Source organism: Harpegnathos saltator, unplaced genomic scaffold (genome assembly GCF_003227715.2).
Source record: "Harpegnathos saltator strain DR-91 unplaced genomic scaffold, Hsal_v8.6 scaffold640, whole genome shotgun sequence".
In the NCBI taxonomy this organism is placed as follows: Eukaryota; Metazoa; Arthropoda; class Insecta; order Hymenoptera; family Formicidae; genus Harpegnathos; species Harpegnathos saltator.
Genome location: NW_020230472.1, coordinates 267649 through 292367, shown reverse-complemented (window position 1 = coordinate 292367; position 24719 = coordinate 267649). Strand labels below are relative to the sequence as shown.

The 24719-nt window shown below is 51.9% G+C and overlaps 1 protein-coding gene across 1 annotated transcript; it reads right to left on the bottom strand.

Moving 5' to 3' along the window:
- On the bottom strand, positions 1 to 24719 carry mam (neurogenic protein mastermind). Its single transcript, XM_025304703.1, has 2 exons — positions 20528 to 24719; positions 1 to 1327 (listed from the first exon to the last, which is right to left on the bottom strand). The coding sequence occupies exons 1-2, from the start codon at positions 21068 to 21070 to the stop codon at positions 1277 to 1279; spliced, it is 594 nt and encodes a 197-aa protein (XP_025160488.1). The 5' UTR covers positions 21071 to 24719; the 3' UTR covers positions 1 to 1276.

The following is a 24719-nucleotide window of genomic DNA, read 5'->3' as shown; positions in this document are numbered from 1 at the left end:
AAGAGCGAGAGAGAGGTTGCGGAACGAGGAGCGAAACAGAAGGAAGAGGGGCTTCACCGGTGTGCCGGCGTCGAGTCTGCACTGTCGTCCTGCAATAACCGTTCGCTCTTTGTCCGCTCAGCTGCCTCCTGCTCGCCAGTGGCTGTCATTCAGGCTAGTCGTGAATGCTACGTACGCTTTTCCCCTCATCCACGCAGAACCGCGCGCGCAGCGCGATACTTGGAGCTGTTTAATGCGTTAATCTCGCATTTGCCGGTCAATCCGCCGGCGCAAATAACGCGACTGCTCGCGATCAGAGCGAGCTCGGAATCGGAGGACGATTGCCCGCGTTTATCTGCGTGAAAACGCACGTCTCGGAACGTGTCTGAGACACCACTCGGACGAGACCGTCGCGAGTACGAATGATTTCGCGCTGATGTAAGATGGATAGTTCCGGCTGATTGTTCTGCCGGTGAAAGCGACGGGGAATTAAGCGGGATTAAATTGTGTTTACATATCATTCATGAGAGCTGGCTAGCTAGTGACAGTTTGTGACGGCGGGTTAATTAATTAGGTCGATTCATCTGGTGGTGATTATACCGTAATTAGAGGTGGGCTCGTATCTAGTCGGTTAATTGGATTGCTTGCCTCCTGTACGAGAGAGAACTGCCCTCCCCGCCCCCTCCCGATAGATCGCACTGCCCGCATAAAGAAAACTCGGGCGCGCTTGTTTAAGGTACGTGCCATCCGACTGTAAGTAATAACCGCTCGTTTCGCATGTACGTTATCTAATCATGCGACGTAATCGTTTTTGCGCCACTTGTGTTTCGAGCAGCCGCGATGTTGCATAAATGTTATCACGTACACGCGTTCGCGTGTGTATGCTGTTGTCGCGAAGCGGGAGACGCGAGTCGCCGCCGATCGGCCGGTCGGATTCGCTGCATTCGCGTTATCATTATGTATATATATATATATACTCTCTTGCCTGTTACGTAAATTACAAATACTTGAGATTATAATATTCGCGAGATACTAAAGTAATTGACATTTCGCTAACGCGCTCAGACTTGCCAACATTGCTCTGTGCGGTGGACAGAAAGATGTCCGTTAATTTTACGTACGAATTTCGAAATGGTTAGTCCAATGGCAGAATTTCTCCCTCCTTCTAAAGGGAGAATTTGGTCCTCGCGCAAAACGGATGAGTCCGAAAACTCGCGAAAGAAATTGCGAACAACCTTTCTGCCCACGATCACGTGCAGGTTTCATTGTTTACTCACATTGATCCTACGATCGTATATCAGGACGGGACACAAAAGCACATCATAATTCCATTATTGCGAGTACTCACCTGAAACAAAAAGAGAAACGACAAACATAAGTATTGTACCTTCTGGATTAGGATATTTTTGCGCGATTGCGAATCTGATGTCCAGCTTCAACAAAACAAAAATTAAAGATAAAATTAAAATTAAATATGACATAATACGCCTGCATTTTGCTCGTTTCGGAACGTTCGCACGTCGGACGGTTCGTCGGAAGTATTTTCAGCATTTTCAGAAAGAGATATTCAAATGAACGTCGCGACATTCAAAGGAGAAGGGAAATGAATGAGTCGTGAAGACAACACGAGGAAAAGGATGGCGAAAGTGGCGTGGATGGTACGTAGGTGTGTCGGGAGAGGGCTGGTGGTCAGTATCGAGCGAACCACCCTGACGTAGCACTCTCATCCCTTCGCATTCTCTTCCTCGCTTCGAGGGTCTTCTTTGCCTGGCCCCTCTTACCCCATCCCCTCCGGCCTGCCTCGCGCCACCTCGCGACACAGGCCACGATCGCCAATATCCTTTATCACGATCTCCCACTTAATGCCTGATTAAGTAGCGTGAATTTGTTTTGATATAACGGACATATTTCGCACGATGGACGTCGCGCAACCGCGGCCCCGGTAATTATTCAGCCGTAATTTGTAACTGCTTTCTCGATCTCGTGTAATGTGTGCGTGCGTGCGCGCGCGTTGCGATGAAATTCGTCGGCAATAAAGCGCATTAGCGACGTGTGAGTGACGCACGCTGCGCCGTGCATATTATACGCGCCGACGCGTGAGCGATAGATGTTCGCGATTTGAAACTCCATTTCCGCAAAATAAGCATAGCGGGGCGCGCTGACCGATTGAGTCCGATTTACCTAGATGTCGCATCTCCGTCTCACCTACTGCACGCTGATTCAAATTAATCGAAGAGTGAAAACGCTAAGCGAGATAATAAGTGCGACAAGGTGCGAGTGTTCGTGCGCTATTAGCGTATTTGCGATTCGTCGGTGGTCCAAAATGAGCGAAATTATGGAAAATTAGTGGACGAGCAGAGTGTCGAATCGGATTTGGATATCTCTGAGTGGCGACACGCGACGCGTCAAAAATCGAATCCGCGATCCCCGAAATCCGGATTCGTCACGTTCTCGATCGTCGTTGCCTCTCACTCGGTTTCAGAGCGGCTCGATCCGGCGATATTGCCGAAAGAAACCGCGAATTGTATCCCGACGCGGACACCGCGCCGAAGTCAATTTGCCGCCGGAGTTACGCACGCTTGGAGAGCGCGAGATGAAACAGGCAAATCTAATTTCCCCTCGGCGACGGGGGCGTGTCGCAGGATCGCGAGCTCCCTCCTTGTTTCGCGAGCGGGAAGAGAGACAGAGAGAGAGGAGAGCAGTATACTCGCGCTCATTCAATCGACATTAGAAAACATCGAGAAAAGCGGATAAAACTTGGGAGTTACGCAGAGAGGAAGCTCTTTCCGCGATTACGTCGTCCTCTGTTCCTAGATAATTCCACGACGGATACCACTGGTTATTAAAAGGGTCTCGCGTATCCGGATATAGTTTTCCTTGACGTGTCACGGCGGATTGCGTAAGCGGAGCGTCATCGTTTAAAATACAAAACGAACGACGCTCGACGACGACGAGGACGATTTAACCGCGTGTGTCTGCGTGATATATCGTTTCGCTGCAGCGTTGGCGCGTCGAAAGTAACGCGATCTCTTAATTATAAATGAGGCTTAATTAATACTAAGAAGCGCGCGCGCGGCTCGAGCTGCTCTCCTGAATTGTAACGGACGAGCAGCGAGCGCGTGCGCACGCGCAATGCCACGCGGACGACATGAAAAATACGTATATGTCACCCGATGTCTCGTCTGTCAAACGTCTCTAATGGCTAAAATTATTTCGTTCACGCTGCTTCCGTCTCAATATGACACGAATGAACGTGCGATGAGTACGATTTAACGCGGGCGCGGGCGCGCGCGCACGCATATGGCGGCCGCTTAAGTAGAATGCCCCCGGGCGGTTTGTTTAACGATTTATTACATGCGCGCGATGCACCGCGCGGCGGATTACGCAACACGATAAAATCACAAAAATACAGCGCGAGGGCGACCTGTGCTGTCGCGCTGCTCCCGCTGCAGTTGTCTGCGCGTCGCGCTCAATGGCAACTTCAAAGAGGGAGGGAAAAAGACGCAATTTTTGCGTCGCGCGCGCGACGCATTTCGCTGTTTTGTATATTAAGCGGCAGGTACACATTACTCGATACGCGCACAATGTGGCGACCTCCGAACTCTCGACCCCAACTATCGCAACCTGCGCAACCTCGTCAACTCGAACACGTCGGGGACTCCCGGCGGAATCCTCGTGCGTCTCAACTTTCCACGGATATTATAACGATTTCCTGCGAGAGGTGTCCTCTCTTTCTCTTTAATGTTCGCTTTTTCGCGAACAAATGAAAGCTCCGCGGAAAATCCTTTCGAGCAAGGAGAGTTTGTCCCTCCGCTCGATCGCGACTCGCGACATGAGTTTTTCTATCGGCCCGAGGCAAATTTTCCGCGTTGTTCTGCGATTCTTCGGCAGTCCGCGGTCGGCGCGCACCGTCTAATCCAACGTGTGTTTTCTATTTCTCTCTCTCTCTCTCTCTCTCTCTGTGTGTGTGTGTCTCTCTCGGTGCGACGTCGGAGTAATCGGCCGAGGGGGGTTGAACGATGCACGTACTTATCACCTCTCTCTATCCCTAGCAGCCCGCTGCCATCCGGGCTCTCTCTATCCTAGAGTTACATCACGGCGCGTAACTATAGCCGAGCTCGCGCTGCTACCATTGAATCAATAAATACCTGCCCAGCCGTGTTGGGGGCACTTGGCGACTTGGGCTCGGCTCGGGAATGCTTAACGATGCGATAACCGCTTAACCCTTTAGCCGGCCGATGCATCGGAAAAGTGTCCACTACTAGCGCGCGCTCCGAGGCCTTTCGCGAATTTCGATTAAATGGTATCTGAGAGAGGAAGAGAGAGAGAGAGAGAGAGAGACGAGAGAGACGAGAGAGAGAGAGAGAGAGAGAGAGAGAGGCGATATCGCTCTACAAACTGCGGAATATATTCGTAGCAGTCGACCCGCGAGCCGAGAGCTTCCAAAGCACACGGCCAAAGTTAATTTTTCCGCTTGTGCGAAATGTATCCCCGCGCGCGGCTGGCGTGATACGCGTTAAACTGGCTCGTAGGCAAATTACCTTAAGCAATCGCCGCGTTACCGCGTGTCGTCGTGATATGACGTCGAGTGACGATAAGCGTACAAATTGAAACTGCCAAGCTTTTATGTCGTCCGGCGACATACGGCAGATGCCAGATTATAGGCGCACTCGCGTAATCGATAGACAGGTTTCGTAATCGTTCGAAGATCGTTTTACATAACAAATCTGGTTTTTGTCATCTTCCTACGTGTGTATCCGCGCTTGCGCAACTTGTTTCCCCTTCCTTTTTTTCGCCTCTCGTTTTACATTTGCGCGTCGTTTTATTTGTGTGTTAAAGACCGTGCGCGATCATGTCACCCGCGATTTACGTTAATCCGCCGATTAGCTGCCGATGATCAATGCGTGACAGTTCTGCGATAACTCTATTCGTCCATTCTCTTCTGTTCTCGCCGAGGAAGGAGGATTTCTCGCTCCCGAAAGCAAGTAAGAATGCCCTCCCGAGAGATTATTATTCCTAACGATCGCGCGAGATGGAGAAGGCGCCTTGAGGACCACTGGCACCGACGCAGCCACCCCCGAAGTGGCACGAAACTTCGCTTTCACGCTTTCTTTCTTCTACATCATCCCCTCGCGCTCGCTACCTCATCCACTAACTGAACGCCACGAAATCGAGACGGTATTCGCTGCCGTGCGAGGCGTACACGACTCTGGCCAACCCTATACCTGAGCACAAAACACCGCCGCAGACACCATATGGTTATAAGCGCGGCTTTTGTATGGTGGTTTAACCTCGTTTCGCCAACTTTAAGACTGCCTATCGCACGCGGAGACGACGTCGCGAGCGGGAACGTAAAAACCGGGGGAAAAACTGGGTCAATATCGCTATATACACCGCAACTCGGAAATTATCCAATGTCACAAATATATTATATAATGTAACGTCGCTCGCAGAGAGCACTTAGCATCTCGCCCGATGCCCGATGATCTCAAAGACACATCGAGGACGGCCGAAAATATATCACAACCCCGAGAAAGAGAGAGAGAGAGAGAGAGAGAGAGAGAGAGAAGGAGAGAGAGAGAGAGAGAGAAGGAGAGAGAGAGAGAGAGAAGGAGAGAAAGGAGCGCGTGACAGAGCACGCGACTTAATTTCCGAGATAGCGATGACTTTCTACGCTCCGAGATATCCGGCGGTGACGCGTGCGATGTCGTGACGCACGATTCTCGCTGTTCGACGATCTATATTTCTCTCGCGTCGCATTTTTCTCACAGGTCTCGTAACACACAATGGTGGTCGATCTTGTGCAATTGGTGAATGGATCGCGCGAGATGTCGAGCACCGACGTAGAGTCGGATGAAATTGCTCGCGGCGCGAGCGAGAACAGAGATACGATTCCGTGCCGTTGTGTTTTCATCTTTGTGTGGCGGGCTTATCTTGAGATAAATAAATTTATCTATCTTTGTGCCTTCGTGTTTATGTAGCGCGGCTTCGAGAGAATCGCCGAGAGTCCACAACGACGCCCCCATCCACGGCGTTCGTTCAGTTCGCGTAAGAACAGACGCGGTTGAAAACCGCTGGAGAACGCTCAGCTGGAGCTCTGACGTGAGGTACTCGCCGAGGAGAAGAGGGACGAAGAGACGGCAACAACGCTCGACGGACGGGTGGCACCGCTTCCACATGCAAGCGAATGAACGAACGAACGAACGAACGAACGAACGAACGAACGAACGAGCAAGCGAGCGAGCGAGCGAGCGAGCAAGCAAGCAAGCAAGCAAGCAAGCAAGCAAGCAAGCAAGCAAGCAAGCAAGCAAGCAAGCAAGCAAGCAAGCAAGCAAGCAAGCAAGCAAGCAAGCAAGCGCACATTCGGAGGAAGAGCAAGGGCGAAAGAGAAAGAGAGAGTAGGAGAGGAGCGAGCGCGTCGAAAGGAACACGCGCGCGCAAGAGTGTATTCGTGTGCTCGAGGTGAAGGGAGGGAGAAGAGAGAAAAAGGAGAGAGAGAGAGGGGGGAAAGAGAGAGAGAGAGAGAGAGAGAGAAAAGGGAGAGTCAATCTTGCAGCGCGAGAGCGAGAGAGAGGGAGAGAAAAGAAAAACAGAAACGTAGAAACGAACGAGAGAGTGCATCGCGTGAAACGCACCGCGCGCTGCACGGCACTCACGCACTCACGCACACGCGTGAACACCACTGAACCCTTCCCCTTTCGGCCAACCTCCTCCGCGCGTTCCATATCCCTACGTGCGATTCTGTAGCAATTGGTAAACTATCCGACGACACGTACGAGTCGCATCTGGCTGGAGGAGAGCGCGAACGCTCTCTCGCGCGCGGCTCTCATACGCATTGCGTCGCCGAGAGAATCGGCGCCAGGAAGTCGAGCGCAGCGACAACGACGACGATCACGGCGAAGATATTTTTGCACGATTCCTCGCGCCGTTCGTCCGTTCGCCCGTTCGTTCGTTCGTTCGTTCGCTCGACCGTTTCTTCTGCCCCTTCATCGACACGTCGCCGTCGTTCCGAGGGCCACCGTGTCGCGCGCAACTCCCAGCAGCAATACACTTCGCCCGACCATGGACTCTATTCTGAACGCATACGCGAAAGTTAAATATGCCCTTTTAAGGAGATGCCAAAGTGAATGACAACCAACCCAACCCAAGTGTCGATCGCCCAAACGTTACGTCAAATAATCACAGACTCTAATCACAATCTTGCTACCTTCCTTGTACTTTTTGCACGTACGGTGTGGATGCAGAAATATTTTTGCAAACCGTTTGTGTATCTTCAAGTTTCTAAAATCGATTATAAAGATATAATAATGTCACTTGAAACTTGAAAAATTTCCCTCAGCGGAGCAAATGCACTTTCGCTACACACGACAAGCTACACGACGACTTTTGTATCAGGCAAATCTTTACGCCACGTGACAGCTCGAGATGTTCCAATTCATGTTTTCGTGTATTTCCATCGCGTGGAAACATTTTCTAATCTTGCGCAATACATGAACTCGGTAGAAAAGAAAAATTAATACTTTGTCAATAAACTTTCTTATCATATACTTTCGTAATGATGAACTAGAAACTGAAAAGACCATGCTGAATTCCCGCTTATGCGTTGCAGGGCGCAACGAGCACTAAGCTGCGTCCCGCTCTCAGACTCGTTTCGAGACTTTCGATCGTTCGTTCTTATCACTCGCAAGGCGCTTTTAGCTCCTCGAGACACGCTGCGGACGTTTCTCCGCGAGGTCACGATTGCGCACGGCTCAGGTAAATAATTCAGCCGACGCGAGGAGTCGCCTTCTATCGGCGCGTCTCTCGCGCGCAGGACTTTGTTACAACGTTCATCCCGCAGAGAGCGGAGAAAGTTTCCCGTGCGAGTCACGCAAAAGCGCGGGGGGAATCGTTGAAGACGACGGATGTGCAACGCATGAACGTTGCGCAATATCCGTTTTACCGAAGCCGTCGATTGTAACGAAGGAAAAAACGACAGAAGGAGGGAAGGAAAGGAAACCGCGCGGGGCCGTGATTACGTTCGCTGTTGCGCCGAAACAGGGGCCCGTTTATTGCGCCGGAATACAATAATAAGCGTTGCAATTTTGTGCCGAGTAACCTGCTTCGATTCTGGGCGACAATGGAGGGTGTGTACTCGCTATCCGGCGCGGGGGCAAGGAGTTTGCACGCGGCGGTCGCAATGAACCAGCCGACATATGCGCGTTTCTGCATCGGCTGACCTTATTTCGTTCCTTCTTCTCTTCTTGCACTTTCTCCGAGAATAGAAAATACGAGAACAGCGGTTATCAATAAACAACAGCGCGGACTAATTTTCGAGAAACAAGAAACTTCCACGTCAGTGCGGAGTTTTCGCTGATACGTTCGTGAATCGCCATGTGTGAGCAACGTTCGACAAAGTTTTTCACATACGTAGAATCTCGCTGGAAACGATAATTTTCCTTTCCTCCTTTCTGTTTTTATTTATCTTCTTTTTTTGAGCAGAGTTGCCACATACCGGCCGTTACGTGGCGGAAGTCGCCGATCGATATCAACGTCTGAATTATTTCCTCCAAGTATAAGGCGATGAGCGAGACGGTGGACCTTATTTATCATTCAGGCGATAGCTTTGTAATCCGTGGCGCTCGACCACCGTTTCTCGATCTGCATGCGAAATTATTAACATCTCGCTGACGAGTGATCGCGCTCTGTAAACGTGAGTCAAGCTCGCGCACGTTTCGACAGTAATTTTCACCCCGCCTCTACACGTCTAACTCGGTAACGAATTATATTTTCAATATGTTAATAACTAATAAACTCCGCGTGCGTGAGTGTATTACGCGGTGTTAATGGTTGAATCATCATATCACGCGTATTAGAGATTCAGCGGACAGACGAAAATATCATAAAACCGCAATTAACTTCCGATCGGCCGAGGCATTCTATACAAGTCGAGGATGTGTAATTTTAGAAACCTATTATACAGCGGAACTCTTCGTCCTACTTGTTCGACTGTCCATTTTCATAAGCGTTACATATGTAAGACCCGCGATTGTAAGCGACAAAAGAGCGAGGAACACGCTCAGGATTCAGAACGACAATTGCATTATTATTCCGACGGTATCCCCCACAATGGCGATACTTTTCCTTCCTCTCTTTGATTCCGTTGCGAGAGCCTAACACGAGCAGACGCAACAAAGGACTCACGCTGAGCCGGACGAATTTGAAACTGCGTTGGCCGCGTATGTGAGTTTCGACTCTTTTTTCTCTCGGCGCAGAATAGACATCGAGAAATCTCGATCTCGAGCGATAGCTTCGAAAAAACCTAACAATATAGCTGGAGTTTCGCCCGAGCTGTGCAACGCGTGCATACGAGGCGTCGTCTCACCGCGAGTGAACTTTAGTCTGACTTCCGAATTTCTTGTCTCGCGTCTCGATTGTACTTGAACTTTCGCTTTCACGATCGAACGGTTCTAACTTTCGCGCGCGCGCGGTCCGTCTCCCGCAGGGGCAAAATTAACGGCGGCCGGCTGGTGCGAACGGCCATTGTACGTATTTTTGCCTAACTCGCTGCTTTTACGATTGTCCAGATTGGGGACTTAAACGTCCGCGGCACACGCACGCGTATGCGCCGCCGACGATGGCGCATTATCGCCGCCGCAGTATCCGTGACTTCATCTGCGCGTAACGCGTTTCGTCATCCCGCCGCGCGAGATGGATTCCGTATTTTTGTGCCGTTAAAGCGCGCGTCGCGCCCGCCTAGACGCGGTAATGAAAGTCGCGCGATAGAACGGCTGCGCGCTCGCGCGGTGCACCTGGCGCGGTAAATCGTTACGCACGTCGCGGCGGCGACTAACGCGACCCTTTATTGCGAAACATTTATTTCCACCCGTACACGATCCCGAAGAGTGGACTCGCTTTGACGCGTTCTCCCGCCGCCAGACGTGACTAGGGTGTTATTTCTTTTTTCTTTTTTTTTTATACACTCGGCCCTGCGGATGACTTGCCGTGGATATATCGACGCTCGGTCAAAATTTTCGGCCGGTCGCGGCACCGCCGCATACTAAACTAGTTTAGCGACCGAAACGTTATCTCCCCACTTGGAACAAGCTCGCGATTTCTCAATTAACGGATATGAGAAACGCGCATTGTTGGAAAATCGGACGCGGCTGGTCGAAGACCGGCGCGACTTACAACTATATCGCGATACATCGCGATGGCAAGGCGGCATTCGCGGGACCGAGGCCGTTTGCCAGCAGGGAATATTATTACACAAGAGTCATTTTATTGTCACTACATGTCCTCCGAGATATCCTCTTAGATAACACACTTGTTTAGATAACGTCCTTGTATGTGAGTGTATATACGCATCGACCAACGCTTCGCGGCGCTCAGGACGATCGTACGTACCTGCGACACCTGCATTTCCTCTCAGCAGCCCCCAAGCGTACGCTTGAGGGCGCCGCGATAAAGCAAACCGATCGCCCCTCGGTGTCCCGAGAGCGAGGACCGAACCGGTCCCGAGACTCTTTTGCCGGAGATACGGTATATTCAGGGGCGTGCGGGCCATCTAACTTGTACGTGACCGGCGGCCGGATTAAACCTGTCGCTCATTACGCGCTCGCACACTCCCGAGGAGAACGAGCCGCGTGTCCGAGAGCGGGTGAACCGAGCGGCGAGAGAGAGGAGGACATGTAGCCGTGGAATGCATATGGGTCACACGGAACCGCTCAAATCCCGTACCGTAAGACGACTCGAGTGCGTCTCGCGATCGCGACACGTGTGTGTCAAAATAACAGGCTGCATGTTTTATTACAGCGTGACTCGCTTCGCGCAGCGCGAGCGGACGGGAAATCGACGTATCGATTGCCGATGCCGCGATATATTGCGACGAAATGTTGGACGGGAATACCGAGCGGCACAGAGCGTGTCGCTGGCCCGGCGGCCGGCTTCGGAGGTGCCTCGAGATCTGGAAAGCCTCAAGGTCGCAGCATAGGGTTCGCCCAGAGCCGTTCGCCGGCATGCGTCATACGTCCGGAATGTAACACCCTCTGTCTTGCCAAAGTGCAGCCGTAAACGGACAAACGTCTCGGACGGATTACGGGTTCGACCGATGCGATGTGCGGCGCGAGACGTGCGTCCGAACGTGCCGCCGCCGTCGCTGAAGATCAGAAGGAAAGCGACGCGTGCCTGCCGTAGGTCTGTTTTTTCATCGTTCGAATAATATATATTTGCCGAGAAGAACTCGGGGAGAAATGGCTAAACGGTTGAGACTCCGATGGAAAAGAGAAGAAAAGGGCAAACTAGTGCAAAAAATGCAGCGGTGAAGGATTGACCGCGCAAGTTCCTCCTATTTTCCACTTCACTGTCTAGCATCAGCTGTTGATTCTGAAGAATCAATGGAGACTTCTTCTCTCTTATATATATATATATATATATATATGGAAACTGAAACCCTACTCAGCGCTCCTCTAAACGATGGAGGACGCACAACTTGCCACTTGTGAGTCCTTAAGAAACCCTCTCGAGGAAGGTGTAGGTTGAATGGAATGAAAATAGTTTAATATAGGTTGCGAAATATTAAATTAGTGTTGAGGAGAAATTGTGACCCTGTTTTCGACTACCGAGCTGTCTATCGGCCATGGACGCTGAAGGATCTCTCATCGGAAGATTTAACTTATATAGAAACTCGGGTCCTGCAATCGCGAGATGGATTGATATAAGTTTTTGAGAGTAATGGAATTAGCCCGATGAAATATTGAGGTCGAAAGCAGAATGAAAATTTCGATTCGGGGAGCCACAGGTTTGCTCCTGTGTTTCTTACGTGCCGCGCAGGGTGGACCCTGCGCCTGCGGCCGAGAGCGACGAAGAGAGAAGAGCAGAGCAGAGAACGGATCGTTCCGGTCGCTCGCAACCATCGGCGGCCAAAGAAGAGAGGAGACGCGTTTACACACGCGTGTGCACAGGCGAGAGAAGCCCGAGAGGATCCACACACGTACACACGCACCACACACGAGCGTTCGTTTTCGAGATCTCGCCAATGACCCACGAGCGTCCGCAAGACGAACGGTTCTCGGAACGGCGGATGCATTTCGAGGTGCCTTTTGTTGCCTGCGCTTCGGTCACGGCTGAGGGACACCGGTGGAAGGTCTCCCCTGCTGAAGATGGTCCCCACTCGTATCTCGCTTTATGGAAGTCGTAATTACGACCCTTTGTCGATCCTAAGACTACACGTGTACAAGCCTACGACGCGCGCTCCGCGAGTAAATAAATAATTCCGCGCGCAGCTAGCTATTCCTCGTGTGAAAACCTAGCGTCACGAATAATTGCTTACGTCAATAATAAAGCCGCCGACGCGCTCTCGAGCTGACTCGCGGTAATCCCTCCGAATTCGTCGTCGCGACCTGACCTCCCTGGCTAGGAGGATGCAAGTAGTCCCGCCGATGCGCCTCGAGTGCGCTCGCTCGCGCTCGGTTCGACGAGATCGACCGGCCACGCGGGGTAAACGCGATTATAACCGCGCCCGCGATTCGCTCGTAAACATAATCAAAGCCAGGGCGAAAGCACGTTCGACTCGTTCCGAGAGGCGCGCCCGGTATGTCCGGCGGAACTGCTTGGGTGGTCGGAACACGACCACGAATTCCAGCCCCCGGCGTTCCGAGAAGGCCCGTTACATATCTCACCGCGTAACGTCGCATCGGCAATATCCCGAATCTCGCGAGATGCGCGGCTGCGACACGCTCGCGCTCGTTAATGCGACAAAAATCGCGAGAGAGGGAGAGAGAACGTCTGCTCTCGCGGCGCGCTGTCTCGCGCGAGATCGTTCGCCTCGGATCCGGGAAAACAATGTCGGAACGTCAATTTTACTAACTGAATAACTTGCCGATGAGTCGTTTATAACCGTCAACGCGATGTAACGACGTGTGCGAACGAAGTTACGAAATCATATGGAACGCCACATCGCGGACATAATTCTTTCCAACGCGAGCGATAAAGAGTTAATGGCATGTTTGGCGCGTATCTTACTTTTTAGCGTTATTACGCGACCTCGAGACTGCGAACGCGCCCGAGTCGAAATTCTACTTCCACGTTAATCCGCAAGTTGGAAAGCACTTATTCAGATATTATTTAATATTCGATTATTTACCCGAATATTTCATCCGCATTTAATGTCAATTTCATTCACCGATGTATCGATTTCATGAATTAATATTATTTGTTGAAATTAAGAACAAAGATCTGGTGCGGATAAATTTTCCATACGATCGAGCGTTGAATTATTCTTAAACAAGTCCCTTAAATCTCGAAACAAGAAAGAGATGTAAGAAATAATTCCTAACGTATAACGTTGCATCTCAACATTTTCCACCGGTGCTTAAAATTCAACGAATCTGCAGGATCTGCAATGTAGAACTAAAATCTCGACTCGGAAAGTATCAGTCCCCGGGATCGGTGTCTCTCGCCGCGATAATTCACGGTATTCAAAAGGCGGTAATGGTAGCGTTGTTACGTCGTTTAAAACGCCCATCGACGGGTGAGTTACGACTTCAAGATGTAATTACATGCTTTTCGGGATATTCGTAAGATTTCGTCGAAATACTTCGCGACGCACGCTACGTCGGCGCCAGTAATAGGCGCGATAACACCAATAATGCTAGCAATATTTCAAGGTATCCGTTTTAATGAAGTTTTATCTACCGACACGCGACGACTCGCGTTTTCGCGAGGCGCTTCTCCCTCACACATTGTCGACGAGGAAAACTTTTGTCCAACAAATAATTCGCATCTTCTGGTAGCGCTTCCTCGAGCGCTACTGCCAAGCTCACGCGCATATAATTCTGATTATCGCGCAAACATCGCGTTGGCCGATACGTAGCCTTGAAATTCTGCGAATCGAACACAAGGCAATCTGCATTTCACAAAGATAACGCTTCGGCGAGTCGCCGATGGCGTTGCGGTTTTATCGAAGTTTACGCCAAGTTGCTCCGCTCCTACCAGCGAGACTTACGCTCGTGGCCGCGCGAGAAATATTGCGTTTACGACTTTTATGATGTCGAACAATGCTGCATAACGCGCAATACACGCGATAACCGGAATCGGTTACTCGGTTATGAATTAATATCTTGGCTCGTAAGTCAGCCACTGTGATGATAAACTAATCTTTTTTCCAAATTTTGTACATAGTGGATGAGAAAATACACGCGAACTTTATCCTTTCTGGTATAAATTTATACAAAAGAGGGAGATATTTTGTGGTGTGTAACATTCGTCAAAATATTAATATTACACAGCACAATACGCAGAGCAGTATACATACGTTCTCTGTTTCTCTGAAACGTGTGCCGTGTGCTTAATCGCCTGTACCTCTTCAGTTGATAGATAAGGATACCGGAAGCACACAAATTATTTTATCTCGAGATAAAATATTTTCTGTCGACGGCGTCGTATCGGCCACGCGAGGATCGTGGAACAAAGTTTACACTCTCGTCGTATGCTAAATATCGACTCGAAAATTTTAACAGAAAAATCTCGCGCATCTCGATTTCATCTGACGATCGTGCTTGGCGACGATCTTTTCATCCAAAATCTCAATCGCAAGTGCAAGGAGATCTAGTCTTATTTCATGCAAAATCAGCAGAGAATCTACGTACGACGAATCTCCCTACTGTTTGTCGCACAGTCGAAAATCACACGGTCGCAAACAAAACGCAACGGAGGTTGCAAACGAGTCGCGCGAAACCGTTACGATAAGCCCGATCGTTATCGGGCGCGTCCAGCCGATTCATGAATGGCATTCCACGAAATTCCGTTCGTCATCGTTCGAGCTGGAACATATACGGGAGAGCCATGAGAACCGCTGCGCGCCGCGCGATCGCCGATGCTCGCGCGTGACGACGCGTGATGCAAATCGCGCATACAGAAAGACGTAGCATTGTCGGACACCTCCGCGCCTTCCTGCCCGTCTCCTGACCCGTTCTCTCCGCCTGTTCTCTCCTGCCTTTTCTGTCGCCGATATTGCGTCCCGTCAACTTATCGTCCAAGGTTGAGCGGCACCGATCATCCGGCGGAGGTGCGTTTCGCGCTCGCGACCAGATGACGACGACGACGACGACGACGAGCGTGGCTCGTAGGTGTAACAAAAGTCCGACTGGCCTCTTTTTCACTTCTTTTTTCTCCCCGTCGCCGTGGTCTCGTCATCTTTCACTTTCGTTTCGCGACCTTGCCCATCGCGGACGCGAGTTTGCAGCGTTGCATAAGGATTGTAAAAATCTCAAGTGTCGCACGCGCCTCTAGCCAGAGCGATCCTCCACTTTTGATCTTTGAGAACGAGTTCCGCGTCGAATATTTCCCTTCCGATCGCCATCGAACGTTCTCGCGAGGTCTTCGGTCATGTGATTCTATATTTATTTGATATTTATTTATATTTATTCCTACCATTAGCATTCTCACCGCGAATGACAAAAAAAAAACGGAATACGAATACGTCCTAGACTTATCTCGGGCGCTACCGCTCGAGACGGACTAGATGAAAGAACTTTGGAAATTTACACATTGATCTACCCGTTAAACCAGATATTGGTGTGCTAATAACGAGTCTCCAGACTTTGATAAGAACATCCACATCCATATGTGCGTCCTTCGCCGGTGGCGGGCAGATTTCAAGAGTCGGACGCGAGATATCCTTGAGACGAACCTACGTGCGAGAAGGTTAGGCCCGGTCACACTTAGCGGTCACACTGGATTCGAGCAAAAGCAGAGAAAGATCATCCGATAAATCTGATTCTTACGAACCGACACCACGGCGACGAGTAACAGAGACGCCTAGTACCTCAGACCTATACACGGTGTCCTAAATTGTCGGTGGGCGTCCGACTAATGGGTCGTAATGAGAGTTGTCGAGCCAGCATAATGACCGTGCTGAAACGAACGCCGCCGAATTCTCTCTCTCTCTCTCTCTCTCTCTCTCTCTCTCTCTCTCTCTCTCTCTCTCTCTCTCCCCCTCTCGATCGTCTCGAAAGGGAAACATTCCCGATGGGAAAGGGCTGAGCGCGCGTGCAACAAAAATGCTCCAGTCCTGACAAATTGCTATCCACTTATATTACTTCGCGTAATATTAGGCGCACGAGACGGCGCGCGGGCGACGGTGCGTTTGTAGTTTCTCGTCTAACCGAAAGGTTTAACTAAAACGCCACGATCTATTTTCTTACGGTTTAGCGGGCCTTTTGCTCGTGCGGCAACAATTATATTCGCCATTCGAGCACAATGGCACGGCAAGGCTCCGACTAACAGCAGCCCTTGAAGAGTTTACTCCCGTCCGGGGAGTATCCGAAAGTGAAACCCGAAATACACGACAATGAGCTTCATTGTTTTCCCAATGTCTAATTAGCTACCTGGATTGTCCGCGATTACGAGAGGCACGGACGTAGAAATTCGACGTTTAGAGTTACCGAGATTAAAGGGCAGTCGATGCGCTCGCAAGGATATTTAATTTTTTCGATCACGGTGTACCGCGCGACAGAGAAGTACGAAGGAACGACTTTCGCCGCGCTTTTTTTAGTAAGGAATGAAATTAACCTGAAATATCGCGTAAATAGATTGATACGATTTATCGAGCGCGTTATACTTGAGCAGAGCACGCTCGATCAAAATAGCGTCTTATTCCGCGCGATGAGCGTCACTGCAACTGATCTCTCGCCGGTCTCGTTCGCCGCTCAGCAAGTGAGTCACTCCCGAGGTAGCGTCGGATAAGAATGAACGCGAACAAATAACCTCGAGTTTCTCTCTCGCTCGCCGTCGTGCCGATCGGTTGTTCTACGTACGCGCGATCAGCTTGCCGACTGAACACCACTGATGCCGATCTAGTCGGAGTGGCATCATCCTCCGTGTTGCGAGCAGTCTGACACGTGTCATTCGCGGCACCGAACGGCTTTGAATAAAGACGAGTCGCTCGGTGAGCGACAAAGCGATTTCGTGCCGGCTCGTGCCCGCTAAGAACCGATCTCGTTGCACAAGAGGTGTCGAAGAGAACGAGAGAGAGAGAGAGAGAGAGAGAGAGAGAGAGAGAGAGAGAGAGAGAGAGAGAGAGAGAGAGAGAGAGAGAGAGAGAGAGAGAGAGAGAGAGAGAGAGAGAGAGAGAGCGCGAGAGAGAGAGAGAGAGAGAGAGAGAGAAAGAGGGAGAGAGACTCGTCTCCTGACTCTCTGACGTTTTCATCAACCTTCGACACATTGTTGACTGCGTGTGAATTACCTTTTACTAGGCTCTGAGTATCGCGCAGGCTTTTGCTTGTGTAATGATTTACTCGAATTTAAACTCTTGCGATTCCGATATAATATCGGGGATTAGTACCATGAAGTCTGAAAAGAAAACTGACCGTGTCTCGCCAGGACTGAACGACCAGCGGTTGAGCGCTCAATAAGAGCTCCATCGTGAGACAGATAAATCTTTATCTGAGCGGTCGATGATATGTTAACATGTTGGCCGTCATGAAAGTCACTAGTGACGCTATAATATTGTCGCGTCTCAATAATTTACGTATAAAACCCTTACGTATAGTTGAATATAACACAGGCCGATAGCGAGGCGATGAATGAAGCTAATAAATGTATGCATCTACTAATGCACGGATTGCATTTATTCGCCGCGTGAATATATCCGGCGATTAAACTCGCGTTGGGTATCGAAATAATCAGCAGAAGTCGGCGTGACAATCAACTATACGACTGTTTGTTAGTTTAACCATTGTTTTCCACGTCCCCGCGCGATAGATCTCGGAGGCGGGAGGAAGAAAGGAAGAAAAGAATACACTGTGGGGAAAACACAGTTAAACCAATCGCGAGCTCGATTACGAGTATGATTTTCAAGCCGAGCAAGACAGTGAGAAACGAAAGCGTGTTCTACGCCAGCGGTGTGTGTAGAAAAATTCTTCACGTTCAAAATCCATATTCGAGACGCTCGCGCGGTCGCGGCTCGCACAACGGTTCTACCACCGCCACTGCTACTACTACTACCGTCGATCGGCAGAGATAAATCGGGAGCACGCGAGTCGAACTGGAGCGCCGAAAGGAAGGAGAGGCTCGCGAAGGATCTGGTTCAACGCTGTTAGCTTCTCGGCGGAAATCGTGATTCCCACCAGCTTTCCCCCGCGTCGTGCCGGCCCGTTCATGCACTACCATTGTTCGCGGGCCGTTCGCGCGGCCCGACTGTGCACCGCGATTATGAATGAGCGCGCGCCGTACGCAGCCAGCACGCACCGACCTGGACACGTGCGCGTACGCGGCGAAGGAGCTCTGGTGGAGGAAAAAAAGGCGAGGAAAAAATAGACCGAGTACGCGCGATTATCGGCGATCCTATTACACCGCGCCGGATAGAGTTCCTTACTGATTCCCCCTCGCCCCCCCCCCCTCGTCGCGCCTATCGTTCCTGTATCGTATCGTTCGTATGCGCCGGGCGCGATAACGCGCTATCAATCGGGCGATATCGCGGGGCCGGACCGGAGAGTCGAAACGGCACGTCGCGGTTGCGCGAGGACGAGGTGATTTCGCGCCGATTAAAATCTAAATCGGGATCGATCGGATTTTCCTTGTTATCGGAGGAATCTCACAATCCCTTTCCTCTAGTCGTTTTCTGGTGAAACTGGAGATGGAAGCGAGGGACCGAGGCGGATAAACGTTAAATAAATATGTTAACGTCGAGTTTATCCGAGAGATTCAACTTAATTTATTAATTGATATTAGATTGTGCAAAGCTTAGTACGGCCCGTTTGGGCGCAGGACGTCGGATTCGGCTACAAATCGATGCGAGAGACACCTCGTGAGAGCAAATCGTTATTACAACGCGATCGTAAGAAACAGGCTAAACTGCGGATAGGATGCAAATCAGCGCTCGTTACGACGTGCGTTCCGACGATTTCGCATGAAGTCCGGTTCATTGATAAACGTTGCCGATATCTCGCCGGCTTTTTCCTACACGAACGCGCGAGCTAATTATATCAACCTCCCACGGTAACAGTTTCGTGTGACGTGTGAGTGTTACCTATCACCTTTATGTGCGGCTGGCGGGCGATTCGTAGGACGGGCGACGTACGTCACGTCACACGTTACACGTGCAACAAACCGATGACCCGACGTCATCCACTATGGAAGTTGTTATCGTTCATCTTTGCGCCGTGCGCGACATTTATAAAGTGCGACGGTGTGACGTCCGCGTCTACGTATTACTTAATATCGCATGCTCCCGCGCGCGCGGTACATCGGCGACATAATGCCGCCGCCGCGGCGAACAAAGAAGGATCTCCCGTCGCGCTTGAGATGTTGCTCGAGTCGAGCATTCGGCGGGTGATTTTGTTTGGACTTTATTACGACTTTATTTCGGCCCGCGACTCCCGCGATTACAGCTTCGAAGCGAGCTAAAGATAGCCGACTGTGCGATACTGTGCGCGTAAGAAACTGATCGTAAGATGTCCAAGTTTGTTATAAGCCCTCTTCTCTCTTTCCGCCAGCTGTATGAAAAATTCAAGCGAGATACAATATCTCAGGTAACACGTAACAAAACTTCGCTCCTGCCTCTCAGGCTCGCGTGTGTGTTCGAGCGCGAAGCTCCGGGAAAGTGAAGATTAAGTTGCTTTCTCATTAGGGACGGGAATTGCGAGTTGACGGAATTATTCGAGGGAAATTCTCCGTCTCGCGCGAGTCAGACGCCTGCATGCAAAGGTCCCTCTACGTAAACGTATCGCGCGTGCGCGCGCGCGCGCGCGCGCGGAGGACGTTCGTGACAATAACGTTACGCGCAGCGAGGATCGTAAGAACGCCCCTGCATTGACGTAGCGCCAAGGTTAACGCAGGGACGTCTCGAATCGAACGCCTACGGGTGTAACTAGCGCGGCTGCGACCTACGACCTTAACGAGTCCCGACGCGTCCACCTGTTCCGCCTCGATTTCAGCGAAACGTTAAATTCATCGATTTTCACTCGATGAGCACAGCAGAGGAGCGCGATTCACTGGCACGGTGAAGTAAAAGGACTCCGCGAGCGAGGCCTTTTTCTTCGCGATCTTTGAGCGAAAGCTCGAACGGACGAGTCGCTTTGCTCGTCGAGCGATCGTACGAACGATTGCGATTCGTTGTGCGTTCGTCCCTACCGGGGGGAAATCTCCGGGGCGTTTTATCAACAAAGAACCCCTCCCCTTTTTCCTTCCTCTTCATCTTCCGCGTAAATCATTTCGGCGATTGCCGTGGTGTGCTCTACGTTCGTCACGAGACGCCTCGAGACTATCACTGATGAGCGCGCGCGCTATCACCTGCGACACGGCGAAGCGCAACGAGAAAGGAAGAGCCGCCGACTTTGCAACAAGTTCGAATTCCCACAGCGGCGTAGGCACACCTACGCGTGCTCGGCGCGAAGACGGGCAGAAGAAGAAGAAGAAGAAGAAGAAGAAGAAGAAGAAGAAGAAGAAGAAGAAGAAGAAGAAGAAAAAGAAGAAGAAGAACAAGAAAAAGAAGAAGGGAAAAGGAAGAGGGGGGAAAGGAAAAAGACCAAGATCGGCGGCGCGAGATAGAAAAGAGACAACGACTCACCACGTGAACGCTGGAGAGGCCGACCGGGTCGCTCTGCTTCTTGTCCGTCTTCTTCGCCTGCCGCTTCGCCTTGCTCTCGAGGAAGCGCTGCTTCAGCATCAGAGTGTCCTGTATATTCTGCTCGCACAGGCCGTTGAAGCTTTGATCGAACCTGGGGATGCAGTCGGTCTGCCTGCGCCGGTAGCCCTCGATCCTTCGTCGCAGACGGTCCACGACCGCTTGCCTCTTCGGGGTGATCACGTCACCCATACCGGGTGCCTGGCCCATTTGCTGCTGCTGTTGCTGCTGCTGCTGCTGCTGATGCTGTTGCTGCAAGTGCTGCTGTTGTTGCAAGTGCAATTGCTGCTGACTGGTAATGCCCAGCTGACCGGCCGCCGCCGCCGCCGCCGCTACCGCCGCCGCGTTGAGGTCGTGTATCGCTGCCGCAGGTACGTTGCCAGCGTGCCCGTTCGGGCCCTGGCCCGCGCACACGTTGATCGTGCCGGGGGCGACGCCGGGGGGGCCTTGCGCGGGCTGACGGGGCAGAAGCCCCCCGGCCTCCATACAGCCCCCTAAATCCACCGCAGAATAAGCCAGCTCTCAATGGAGAATCGCCGTGGTAGGATAGTCGATCTGGTTGCTAAGGATGACGCGCGATGCCGGTGCGATCACGTCGTCGTCGTCATCCACCAGCACCCTCGCCGCCCGCGAGTCAAGCATCCTCCGCGTTCACTCCGTCACAACACGATCCCGCCTGACTTCCGGCCGTCAGGACGCATCTGGCAACCTGTATACCGCGCACGTGGACCGCTCGAAGCGCCACTGGACTTGACCGCGGTCAAGATCGACGGTTTTTCTTTCTCGCTCTGTCTCTGTATTTCACTTTCTGCCTCTCTCTCTCTCTCTCTCTCGGGCCGTCTCGTCCTTCCGAAGTACACTTCTATTTTCGTCCGAAGGAACGGAGCAGCACTGATTCACTTCCGCTTGCGAAACTGGTCTCTGTCTCTCTCTGTCCACCTCCGTCTGCAGTTTCGCGCGGACTGCACTAGGAAGTCACGGACGACGCGGCACTTATCGCGACGCGAAGTTAGAGACGTGCCACTCCGGCCACTGATCGCGCGTCACGAGAGAAAAAGACCACGGCGGCGGAATCGCACACGCGACGACGAGCGGTGCACGCGAACGACGAGCTTCCGCTACGTAACGCGATGCCATCGACGCGGTAGAGTACGTCGTCAATGGACGCGCCACGGCGGCGCGATCCGCCTTTTGTTCCCGGTACACGTGACTGCGCCGCGATGCAGCACGCGTCGCGCACGCAGGAGGGAACACGCGCGCGAGCCGGTACGCGAAATCCCGGCCCCGTCCCTTTCTCCTTCGCGCTCTTCTCCCTCCCCCCCACCCCACCCCGGGGTGGGTACGCGATTTCGGAAGCCCGCGCGCGATTATCGCGCGACGAGTCTTGACAGTTCTCGACGAGCGGGTGCTCGAGCGTTTGCACGAGATCGCGATCAATTTAGAATGCGAACGGCGCCGCGCGTTCCGTCCTCACACCGGCGAATCTGGGACGTTCTCTGGGACTCGCGGGGCGCGAGTAACGCCGCGCGATGATGATCATCGACGTCAACTTCAAAGTCCGATGCCGACGACGCGCGCGCGCGCGCGCCAGCAGATCCAACTCCAACGCGACGAAATATATCGGTCGCCTTTCGGGTCACGGGTTCGCAACTGTCACTCTCGAGCAACGCGCGCGCAACGGGAGATTCGACGAGACGACGGTGGGACGGAAGGTTCACCGCGCGCGACTAAGTTCTCGATAAGAGCGCCTGGCTCGAGTCCTTTCTCTCGCTCGCTCTTCTCTCCCTCCCTCCCTCTCTCTCTCTCTCTCTCTCTCTCCTCTCTCTCTCTCTCTCTTCGCCTCGCCGACGTAGCGCACTCACACATAAACACACACGCTTTCTCTCTCTTTCTCCGTCTCTCCCTCTCGCTTGCTCACCCGTTGCTCTCGTCGAAGACGTAGACGTTGGTGCGAGAGAGGGAGTGCTCGCGCGACACAAGCCTTTCGCGGCTTCACAATCGTAGGACCTCCTTCCGCGCGACGTGGTAACTGCCGCCGCCGTCGTCGCGGCGCGTCGATAATCACGCTCGTGAAAACGGCACGCGTCTCTCGCCGCGCGCGCGAGAGAGAGAGAGAGAGAGAGCGCCTGATAACGAGTCGGCGAGTAGTAGCGAGATCTTCGATGATCAGTCGTAGGGAACGCACTGAGAAAACACAGCGGCACACGACGCTAAATATCTACAGCGGATTTGCCCGGTGCGTGGAGCGCATTGGACGTCACAACAGGTAGTTGAGCGAGGGCAGCGTGCTGCCGCTTGTCCGCTTGTGGAGAAAGAGAAGAAAAGAGAGCGGGTGGGAGCGAGAGGTCGTCAAACGGCACCGGTGCGCGGGAGTGAGATGACAACCGACGGACGGAACGAGAGGGAAGCGCTCGGTGGCGAAGGAAGAACGACGGAGAGAAGGGACCGGGCAAGTGGAGGAGGAGGAGGAGGAGGAGGAGTGCGCGCGAGCGAAGGAGAGAGGACCGGAGCAAGAGCGAGAGGGCATGAAGGGGACAGTAGCAGGGAGAGGGAGACGAAAGAGTGATTCCAGTGTTCAGCCGGAGTCTCTACGCGCACTCGCCGCAGCCGTTTCAAGTTTGACGCGCGCGCGAGAAATGATCGCGCGAGAACGTGTCTGTATGTCCGTTTCTCTCTCTTTCCCGTGGCCTTCGGCTTGTGCGCGCGTGCCTTCTTCACGAGTCCTTACCCCTTTCTCTCTCTCTCTCTCTCTCTCTCTCTCTCGCCGTTTTCTCTTCGCGCTCCAAACACACTGTCCCAACGTACTCTCAAAGACCCCGTGTCGGACGATTCGAAGGATGCTGCGTGATCACGTTTACTTGTCATGGACACCGTCTCGGCGCAACTCACTCGGGCACAGTTACTCCGCGACGTCGAATTTGTTCATACGAATTTCACAACACCGCACAGGACGCCGCGTACGCACGCACGGTTCCCGAACAGAGAGAGGGGGAGAGAGAGAGAGAGAGTGTGTATATGTGAGGAATACCGCGCGTGGCCCCGTCATATACGTCGTGCGGCGATGCTCATCCACTGGCACACACCACACTCGACCCGAGCCGCCCGTCGACCGTCGCGGTGGTGAATCACATGTCATCGAGCGTTGGCATCGAACGCGCCGCGCCAGCGATCGCCGCACTACAAACAATTACATAACCTCACTTTTCGCGTGCCGAGCACACACGCACGCGCGCGCGCGCGCTCTTCGCCACGGCGCGGCGTCGTCAGCACGAGATTTGTCTTTCTCCGCGCTCTTCTCCGTCGTTTTCGCGCGGGTGCTCGCGCGCGATCGCACCCAGCTGACGAAAACAAAGCGCCGTGTTAAACCGCTCGTGATCGTTCCCGAGTGAACGCGCGGTGCCATTAACAGAACTGCGCGTAGCTACGGAAGCGTATATCGTTCAAACCGCGAACCGTAATTACAGTCGCTGCGACTTGGCTGCGCTCTGACGCCAGCAAGCGCAACTATTGAGGATGAAAGCAGCTATCGACATCGTCCAATGTGGCGTCCTCGCACGATGCATCGCCGGAGTAATCTCCGATGCACTTCTCTATGATGATAATTCCGCGACTGTTTCGTCAGATTTTAACGAACGATTGAAACTCATCTTTTCGGATTATTCCGACAACGAAAACTCACGGCAATGCAATTTCGCGCGTCGGATCGAAATTCTGAGCGCGTTGTTGCGAAAATAAGCTTCGAAATTCGATGAGACGAACGACTGTTTCGTTCCGATACCGACTACTACTGACGAGCGAAATGTCCGTTATCGACAAAATTTTTCGACGCGCATGTCTCGATAGAAAATATTCATTACTATAACATATTTACTTTCAATATGTATAATATATCTATTTTTTCAACTCTCCTAATATTGATATTGAAGATTCATTTCGACGAACCGTTAAACCGACCAAACCGTTAAAAAAATATGGAATAGCTCTCTGATTGTATCGTCGCGATCTGTTCTATAATATTCCATGATGTTTGATAACATTCGATACGACTTTCGCGACATATACTGCAACGGTAATATATATGATATATATACGATCGGTCCACGAATTTCAAGCGTGGATAATATGATCTTTTCTC